The sequence below is a fragment of the Zingiber officinale genome, chromosome 10B (genome assembly GCF_018446385.1).
Source record: "Zingiber officinale cultivar Zhangliang chromosome 10B, Zo_v1.1, whole genome shotgun sequence".
NCBI classification, from domain to species: domain Eukaryota; kingdom Viridiplantae; phylum Streptophyta; class Magnoliopsida; order Zingiberales; family Zingiberaceae; genus Zingiber; species Zingiber officinale.
Window position 1 is genome coordinate 20,972,235 of NC_056005.1, and position 9,664 is coordinate 20,981,898.

The 9,664-nt window shown below is 34.8% G+C and overlaps 3 protein-coding genes across 3 annotated transcripts in view; all 3 read right to left on the minus strand.

The window, feature by feature from the left end:
* The window catches only part of LOC122029615 (serine/threonine protein phosphatase 2A 55 kDa regulatory subunit B beta isoform-like), a 36,053-nt gene extending 35,210 nt beyond the window's left edge, over positions 1–843 (minus strand). The window contains exon 1 of the mRNA XM_042588683.1: positions 420–843. Within this exon, the coding sequence (XP_042444617.1) occupies positions 420–543 (124 nt within the window). The 5' untranslated portion in view covers positions 544–843. The remainder of the gene's footprint in view (positions 1–419) is intronic.
* Positions 844–5,396: 4,553 nt separating this feature from the next.
* Positions 5,397–6,891, minus strand: LOC122029004 (neo-calmodulin-like). The gene is made up of 4 exons (XM_042587968.1): positions 6,830–6,891; positions 6,068–6,238; positions 5,877–5,973; positions 5,397–5,606 (listed from the first exon to the last, which is right to left on the minus strand). Exons 1-4 carry the CDS (start codon positions 6,889–6,891, stop codon positions 5,466–5,468), a joined length of 471 nt encoding a protein of 156 aa, XP_042443902.1. The 3' UTR covers positions 5,397–5,465.
* A 1,506-nt stretch (positions 6,892–8,397) lies between these two features.
* LOC122028554 lies at positions 8,398–9,150 on the minus strand. Its single transcript, XM_042587399.1, has one exon. It carries the CDS (start codon positions 9,035–9,037, stop codon positions 8,555–8,557), a length of 483 nt encoding a protein of 160 aa, XP_042443333.1. The 5' UTR covers positions 9,038–9,150; the 3' UTR covers positions 8,398–8,554.
* Positions 9,151–9,664: the final 514 nt, after the last annotated feature.

Below are 9,664 nucleotides of genomic sequence, written 5' to 3' on the forward strand. Positions count from 1 at the left end.
ACTGGTATGCAAGAATTAGCAAATCAGCCAACGCTTCCACAATGTATCATCGGGTGTATGAATGAGTTATTTATTTCTCAGGAAAATAATTGCAAAACAAACGGCTAAGCAGTCCACGGTCACAAATAACAAAGTGGAAACGAAAGGAAAAAAAAGTACAGTAGGACCGTATCCTGCAGTAGTTTCATAATTGATATGATTTTATACTTCAGAGAAGGAAACAAGTTCCACTTTTTCTTTCAGAAAGAGGAAGAGGTACAGTCGTACAATTAAGCTCTACATAATTAGTAGCAAATATATGGCTAAACTAGTGTGAAAGGTAAATTGTCAGCTCCAGCGGACATAAAATCCCTAAGAAACCCTAACCTCGCCTAGGAGCACCAAGAACCAACCTAAGTAGGAAATCAAGAAATCCATACCTTCCTGGAGCTCCTCGCCTGCCGCCCGCTCCCCAAAAACCTGCGAGAATTTCCATTCCAGTGGTGGCGGAATGGAAGACTCCGCCGCCGTAGTCCCAACGTCCACGTCGCAGCTTCCCTTCATCTCAGGACCAAATTTCCCGAGGGATCGGCCCTCGCTATCCCCGATTCATCAGCGATCGGGCCAGTTCGATTCGTCCAAATCAAACTGCCTTTTCCTAGCGGTGACTAGGATGACGATGGAAGAGGGTGAGAAGATTTTTGAGATAAACGTGAGAAAATCCGTTAGCTCCCTCGCGCTGCTGTCGCCCTTGTAATTTCGCCCTAACAAGGTCAAACTATGTAACGCCATTATTCGCCATACCTCTCGCTTTCCCTAGCGAATTGCAATCAATCATTCCTTTCCCAGGGCAAAAAAACAGCCTCCTAATAAAGAAACCGGTGTGCAACCCATTTCAATTAGGGTAAATTTCTAATTTCACCCTCAAACTTATTAGAATATCACTCACGTAAAAATTCGTGTGTTTCTACCAATTTTAATGAAAATTATAACAGAAATTTTATATATATATATATATATATATATATATATATATATATATATCCTACCTAACGCCCCTTGTATGTCGTCACCAATGTGCTGAAGTAGCATTGTCAGCTTAATTGTTTTATATTATTAAATTTTTTTTATTCTCTCTTTCCTTCCACCGTTCATTTAAAACCTTCACTTGACTTTTATTCTCTCAACTTTCTCAAATCTAAATCTCTATTGCTCTCACTCCTTTCGTTGCCAACTTTCATTGCTCTCGCTCCTACCAGCAACTCCCCTTCTAGCCCATTCTTCGTAAGCAAAACAAAGGTGCTACAAGCTAACAACAGAATTCAATCGCAAGCTTCTTCTCGAATAGGTTGGAAACCTTCAAAGCACTTTCCGAAATCTATTTTCCCTCTCACTCGCTCTCTCACTCAGACATACTTACTCTAAACCCTTCGTTGCCACTGCCAACTGTCTTCTGCTCATCCGCCACAAGCTAATCAAAGGCACTCAAGCTTCTTCTCGAATAGGCTCGAAGCTCCCCAAACTGTCACTGCAAACAAAGCTAACTTTGCCGCTCCCACCTCTCCATTCTCTATTATAAGCCTTCCTCCAGTATTTGATTTTTTCTTTGTACAATATTTTTTTATTAGAGTTTAAACTACAACGTACAAGCTCTAGCTACTACAATGTATATCAGCTACTTGTGCGATAACTACTACACGTCAATTGATACTTTTATCCTTCTACCTTGCAAATTAGTAATGAAGAATAGATATGGTATTTGAAGTTATAGTGTTTATAGGTCTTCTAGCTTTAACACTTTCACGATGTATTAACTCTTGAACAAATTAGTGATGAAGAATAGACTTTTAAATATCTTATTGTCATGTTTCTATCCAGTATTAACTATAATATGTAGTTGCTTGCGGTGCAAGCCAAATAATCTTTTCTTACAATGCGAATAATCTTTTTTGATTATATAATTTATAAGAAACTTGTCAAACATTATTTCCCACATTTCATTTGATGGTAAGTTATTTCATTTTAAGTTGTACCTCTCTCTAATCATAATATATTGTTTATACGTGATTCTAAATAATATATATAGGGGAAAATATATATTATTTTTATTAGGAGTCAACTGGGTGTCTATAACACCTAGATAGAAGCATCTAAACAAGTTAATGATTTTAAGGGCATTATACACCAGTTCTTACATAGTACAGAGGAGGCAAAAAGAGCCTTTAAGGCACACTTTGATAAAAATCTAGCACATACCTCCTTTACATTGAGAAGAAAAGAAAGTTCGTGTGCAAGTTCAAATATAATATCAAGTTCAACTTAAAGGGAAAACTATTGACTGAAAAATTTAGAAAAGTGAAAGATGCATTAGAAGAGATAAAATAACAAATAGATTCTCTATGAATTAGTAATGAAAAATATATATAGTATTTGAAGTTGTAGTATTTATAGATCTTCTGTCTTAAACTCTTCTATAATGTATTAACTTTTGAATAAATTAGTTATGAATAATAGACATTTAAATTTGTCTTATTGTCATTATTTTTATCCAATATTATAGTTTATAAGTTTGATACAAGTTAAACAATTTTTTATAACATGAATAATATTTTTTTGATAATTTTAATTTTTTGGTATATAATTTTAAAATTTGTATCAACTTCATAAAAAAAAATATTTAAAATCATTTTAAGTTTGTTAAAATTACTTTAAAATTGTAATACACAGTAATTGCTACATGTTGTATCAACTATTGTCGAAATAACTATTACACATTGTAATAGCTATTTTTTGTAGCAGTTACTATCAAAATAACTGTTACACGTTGTAGTAGCTACTTTTTGTAGCAATTATTACTCAAGTAGTTACTATAATGTTAATAATTACTTGGGCAGTAAATGTTGCACGTTGTACTAGCTATTTGTATAATAGTCGCTTCAACGTGTAGTAGTTACTATGTACAGTAATTTTAAAGTAATTTAAAATATTTTTTTACCAAGTTGGTAAAAAATTTTAAAATATTTTTGGAGTTATTAGCTGCTACAAAGTGTAGCTGCTAAAAAAAAATTTTATAACTAAAAAATTAAAATTTATCAAAAAAAAATATTCACATTGTAAGAAAATATTATTTGACCTGTATTAAGCATGTGAACTATAATATTTGATAGAAACAATGACAACCAGACAAATTTAAATGTCTATTCTTTATAACTAATTTATTCAAGAATTAATACATAGTGGAAGAGTTTAATCCAGAAGACCTATAATCATTATAACTTCAACTGCCATATCTATTTTTTATCACTAATTTGCAGACAATCTAATTGTTGTTTTATCTCTTTCAATGCATCCTTTACTTTTCTAAATTTGTTAGGTTTTGATAGTTTTCTCTCTGAGTTTAAACTTGATATTATATTTGAACCTGCACACAAAATTTCTTTTCCTCTCGATATAAAGAAGATAGGTGCTAGATTTTTATTGAAGTGTAATTCAAAAGTTTTTTTGTTTGCCTCCTCTTTACTCTTGAAGAACTGGTATATAGCGCCCTTAAAATCTTTAACTTGTCTAGATGTTTCTATCCAGGTTATAAACACTCGGCTGACGCTAATAAAGTCAACATATAATTTTTCGTATATTGAATACATCATTTAGAATCATGTATAAATAATATATTAGGATTATAGAAAATTACAACTTAAAATGAAATGACTTATCATCAAATGAAATGTAGAAAATGATATTTGGCAAGTTCCCTACACATGATATAACTAAAAAATTTAAAATTTATCAAAAAATATTATTCACATTGTAAGAAAAGATTGTTTGGCTTGTACCGCAGCAACTACACGTTATAGTTAATACTGGATAGAAACATAACGATAAAATAAATTTAAAAGTTATTCTTCATCACTAATTTGTTTAAGAGTTAATACATCATGGAAGAGTTTAAGTCAGAAGACCTATAAACACCATAACTATATATTCTTCATCACTAATTTGTAAAGTAGAAGGATCAAAGTATCAATCAACGTATAGTAGTTACTACACAAGTAGCTGATACACATTGTAGCTACTATACAAATAGCTGCTACAATGTGTAGCTAGCTAGGGCTTGTACGTAGTATAAACTCTAATAAAAAATATTGTACAGAGAGAAAAATAGATACAGGAGGAAGGGCTTAGGATCGAGAGAATGAAGGGGTGGGAGCGATAGCGACGACTTTGTTTGCGTTGGCAGTTTGGGAAGCTTTCAGCCCATTCAAGAAGAAGCTTGTGGCGCCTTTGATTAACTTGCGGCGGATGAGCAAAAGGGGAGTTGGCGGCGACGACGAAGGGTTTAGAGTGAGCATGCCTAAGCGAGGGAGCGACTAAAAGGGAAAAACAAATTTGGGAAAGTGTTTTGAAGGTTTTGAGCGGAGGGCGGGAGGTGAGAGAGATTAACTAAAAAAGCTTGTGACTAAGAGGGAAAACATATTTGGGAAAGTGTTTTGAAGGCTTCAGGCTCATTCAAGAAAAAACTTGCGGCTGTATTTTGTGCTTAGCTTACAATGTCTTTGCTTTGCTTGTAGTGGAGAGGCTGAAAGGGGCATTGCCAACATGAGCGAGAGCGATGGAAGGCAGCAACAAAAGAAGGAGCAAGAGTAAGGGAAATTTAGATTTAGGAAAGTTGAAAAATAAGTTTGAATGGAGGAAGAAAGGGGCGAGAGAATAAAAAAATTTAATAATATAAAAAAAATTCAAACCAGCAACGACACTTCAGCGCATCACTCACAGTCGCATAGGAGGCGTGTATATATATATATATATATATATATATGTGTGGGGTCAATTTTTTTTTTTAAAAAAATTCCTCTCTTACCTGTACCTATATGTAATAATCTTCTTCTCTTTCCTTTGATTAATGCAATGTAATGTTTGTTTCTATAAACCAAACACCAAGATGGTGTTGGTGGTATTGGCACCACCAAACTAGCACCGCCCACCTCTTCAACATCTATAAATGATTTGGGAATGAGACGAGCCATTTGGTAAATTTTAATTGGTGGTATCTTCTCTATTGAATATCTAACATTATAAAAAATGTTAGATTTGACCAGCTGATTTGCCCAGCCATTCGATAGATTCACTTTGACTCTCTTGGTTCATTCATCCAATCTCATTTGTCGATACGTTTGTTTGTCTTATCTGACCCATTTCACATGCTTGATTTTACGCCTCTGAATTGATTTGCGCAATCCAATTTATCTATTGGCTTAATGGATTCTATAGATTTCTTTAGCTTGTAAATCTTGACTAATCTTCTTAGCTAGTATCTAGCTTATCGCTTTGGAATGATTCACCCAATCAATTTACTTTGCTAAAACCTTCTCTGAAGAAACAAACAATAATATCTATTGGCGATAAAATTTAAGAAAACAACATGCACCATTTACATCTGTTAGCACTTCAACCTATGAAAGCAGAAATATTCTCCTTGACTATACAGATTATGAAAAGAAGATCGATACAGAAAAGAATTCGTCATGATAAATATAATCATTTTCTTCGCTGAAGATAACGCTATAAAATACATTAGGGTTGTCGATCATCTCTTTCAGACTTAACCGACCATCTTTATCTGCATCTGCCTGTAATTATCATTCATCAGCTTAGTGAAAGGAAAAAAAAAACGAATCCAAATAGATGCATCAACAAAAGGCAAGGCAAAGGGGGTATTCAAGTCATGCAGAAACTAGATACACAAAACTACTCGCCCATTTATCTTATTAAAAATTGTTTATAATTAAGAAAAATAATTCCTGAGAAAATGCAACCAATGAATGCAGGAAACAGAATGTGATTCATGAAGTATTCAAATTTATAGCATTTATTTTATTATTTTGAAATTTCAACAATACCTGGGAAATTACATAATCAGCTTGCTGTCTTGCAAAGAATCGTTCTGATAGGTGCAGATCATTAATGATGGGTTTCAGTTCATTTGCAGATAGATAACTAAAAAGAGGAAATGGTTAACTGGTTAAGATTCTCACAGTAAGCTGTATGCCTTCATAGTATTTTCAACACAGTTTATCACTTAAAGGCACACCCATCATGATCCAAGTCAAGTCGGGCAAAGGATTGTTTAACTTGTGTCTCACGTGATCTACTTGCCTCATGAGTTGAACTAGAAAATTTGTCATATTTTTTTATCAAGCGAAATAAACTTGTTAAGTATTCATGATAGTTGAGCCGTCCATCTTCGTCTTTATCTCTTTGCCTGAAAGAATACAAAGCAGACCTTATCAGCAACACCAAACATAGAAGCATTCTATTTTCATCCTTATCTCTTTCCCTGACAAAATCCAACTCGAAACTATTGAAGAAGATGAGGAATCAGACAACATTCATGTTCAACCAGAGGAAAAAGAACATTTATACTTAATTGTCATAAAGGACATAATCCTCTGTATATTCCTGAGCTCACAAAAGAATACAAATAATGGAAATTGCATTAACAGCCCAATATTGAATTGCATGTATTTAGCATGCTTCTGATAGTTGCAAATGGCATACCTTTGAAGTACAGTCACAGTTGGAAAATCAAATTTTAGAAGCAGAGACAGAAACTACTTAAGATCTGAAGTTTTCCACATATAATAATTTGGTCAGAGCAGCCGCACAGAAGTAAGTTTAAACAGCATCTCTGGTTTCCATCATGGCTCAAAAGGTCCACATGAGCTATACCCAACTGATTGATATGGAGGTGCATGCATCAAGAAAGGGTTCCAACCATCAACTTTAAATAAGTTATATTGTGATAACTTATATTATCTCATATTAAAATATCAGATGATCAGCTTTCTATTACCAGAGCAGGATTATACTTGGAGTGAAAGATGCAGCCACTGTATTATTGACTTCAAATTTCATGTAGTAATATTGACTCCAGTTTTCATGTCAGTTCATACCATCATACAATATTAGAATGCATTCTTAAATTTGACAATAACCAACTAATTAATACTAACGAGTTGAAATAAAGTATTTTAGTGAAGCTTAGGGAAAAATGGAAAATTGCAATTAGTCAACATGCAAAAGCCACTTGAATGCTCTTACAGAAGAGGGAGCATAATTGAAATGGAGGTGTCTGAAGAAGAGCAAATTGAATGCAAGGTGCCAAGACATAGTGTTAAGGAAGAAACATAGTTTGTATTTGAATTTAGATTATAAAACCCAATACAACCCTTCTACCTATCCTAAAACCCTTTAGATACACCTGTAAATGTTTCTAGATTTGTTCCTAAAGCCCTTCAAAACTAAAAATGCCTAGAAACCCAATGATCCAAAAAACAACAACAACAATGAAAATTTACACGAGATAGGAATATAGTTGCAAATGGCAATTGGACAACTAATAAACATGTGCATTTGTCTACCAGATGGCAATTTCTAGCAATTAGAAATAGCTGATTTAGCTTAATCCCATGTTCTTTTCTTCTCTAAATGCTATATCTTTATCTATAGGATCCCGATCCCCCATTCTCTACCAATTTCTAAATGACATTCTATGAACTCTAAATTTGCAAGAGTTCATTGCTTAATATTTTCTTCTCTAAAGGCCTTTCTTGACCTTAAAAATCTAGTTAGCACGCCCCAACATGTTTGTGATTCCTTCGAGCCTAAAAGAGAGATGTTTATGAAGGGTCCAGCACATTGGGGCATTAAGAGTTGACTGCATTGGATGAGCAATTCCAAATCCTCTTGTCATTTAGTTTTTTTAATCTGTTTTTTTCCCATTTGCTTGGTCCTAAATACAATCACATTGGGGCATTAATCTGTTTTTTTTAATCCTCTTGGCATGGAAATGTGACGTAGGTCATCTTAAACAGTTGTATCATTTGTCCCATTATAAAATACAATCAGATAAATAAACATTTTATCCTATCACATTTACACAGGTTGGAAATTGATCCAAAATTTATTGGGATAAACATCCATGCGATATTATTAGTAAACTTTAAGATGAAATTGTTAATTAACACTATAATTAATCTCATAAATCAGTTTATTATCCCACTACTTAATCCTAGACATATATTAGATTTTTATTCACAATAACTATAGTTTGTATCATGATCATTATTGCTTACATATATCAAAGTTTTTTTCCAATATGATATTTTTAATGAGTTTTTTTTCTTTTTATAGTAATTTTATTAACTTCTCTTTACAATTGATATCTTTCTAATATAATAGACTTATAGCATGTTGCGCTTCCATCGAAACATAATATTTTTATACTAATTAAGGAATGACATTCTATATCATAAATCAATTTTTTGCCCCACTACTTAATCCTAAATGCCCTTTAGAAAATTTTCATAACTGCACATTCCTTTTAATATTTAGTTGTCTTGTTATATTTGCTAGCACACCTATTCCAAACATAAATTTTACTTTTATTCACAATAACTTATAGTTTGTATTATGCTTACATATTTTGATCAAAATTATTTTTTAATATGTAATTTTTGATAAATCTGTTTTTTTCTTGTTTTATAGTAATGATACAATAGTATTCCCATCCACTTCTCTATACTTTCTCGTCCGGAGAGAGCTCTTGGTTGACCAGGGCACTGCAATTGAGGCAGCATTTATCGACCACATCTGCCTCGGAGCGAAAGAACATCAAATAACATCCGCTGATTGTGATTAAGCCAGCCACGAGCCACAGGGCGACGGCGATCGGAAGCGGAATCTCAGCGGCCACCCGCCAAGTGAAGGCGAGAATTTGAGCGGTGGCGAGGAGCCAAACGAGGGCCTTGAGGCCTTCCTTCTTCCTAGGAGTGGCATCGGGGCCGAGCCGCTCGAAGACCATGAGGCAATGAAAGAGTAGCACAAGGTCGGCGTAGGAGAAGAGTGTGAAGGCCAAGGCGGAGGGTTGGTGCCGCGACCGGTAGGCGGATTCGGTGGTTGTGAACGTGAGAAGTAGGAAGGCGACGAAGGCGAGAAAATTGAAGAGCTTCGTCCTGCGGCGGCTGCTTTGCTTGCTTTCTGATAGCGCTCCCTTCTCCATTTGAAGTCGCTTAAAAGGAGTGACAGAGGATAGTGGGGGCAACAACTGCTTGATGCTTCCTCAATCTCCATTAACGATTTTATAGAGACGATCGATCCATTTTCAAGGAAATTTCCGTTTGGAAAAAGAACGCGCTTAAAGTTCTGATTTTTAGTCGGTCAATTTTTTTTTTTTTGAATCTTTCAGTCAGTCAAGAACGCGTTTAACGCCCAAAAACTTCCATGGACAAAATATGGATGTCGATATTTTACTTCTTCTATCAGTCGGCAACTCATAATACACAGAATTGTTATTTGGCTAGTAGACCAACTCTAAGAAGATAGTATCGTCAATCACCGTCGCCCGATCGGAGACACAGGTGCCGATTAGATGGGCGAAGGGAAGGCGAAAGAACAATGATTGAATCACGCGACCAATCTCAACGACGGAACAGTCCAAGTCCTATTTGGGAGCAAGATGAAAGGAGGCGACCCTCAACTCGTGAGGAAGAAAATAGGAGCAGCACCACTTGGGGGTGAGATATGAATGATCGTCGGGGGACCGACCGATGGTGATTCCAATCGAGCAAGAAAGTTGCACGCTCGGTGACTTGAAACTCATGCAATTGGTTGCAGCAAGGAGAAGGCC

Coding starts and splice junctions, on each gene's coding strand:
- LOC122028554 (XM_042587399.1), bottom strand. CDS start 9,037: ATGGAGAAGGGAGCGCTATCAGAAAGCAAGCAAAGCAGCCGCCGCAGG.
- LOC122029004 (XM_042587968.1), bottom strand. CDS start 6,891: ATGAAATTTGAAGTCAATAATACAGTGGCTGCATCTTTCACTCCAAGT. Junction 6,239..6,829: donor CCAAGTATAATCCTGCTCTG/GTAATAGAAAGC, acceptor GTATTCTTTCAG/GCAAAGAGATAAAGACGAAG. Junction 5,974..6,067: donor CTTGACTTGGATCATGATGG/GTGTGCCTTTAA, acceptor TCCTCTTTTTAG/TTATCTATCTGCAAATGAAC.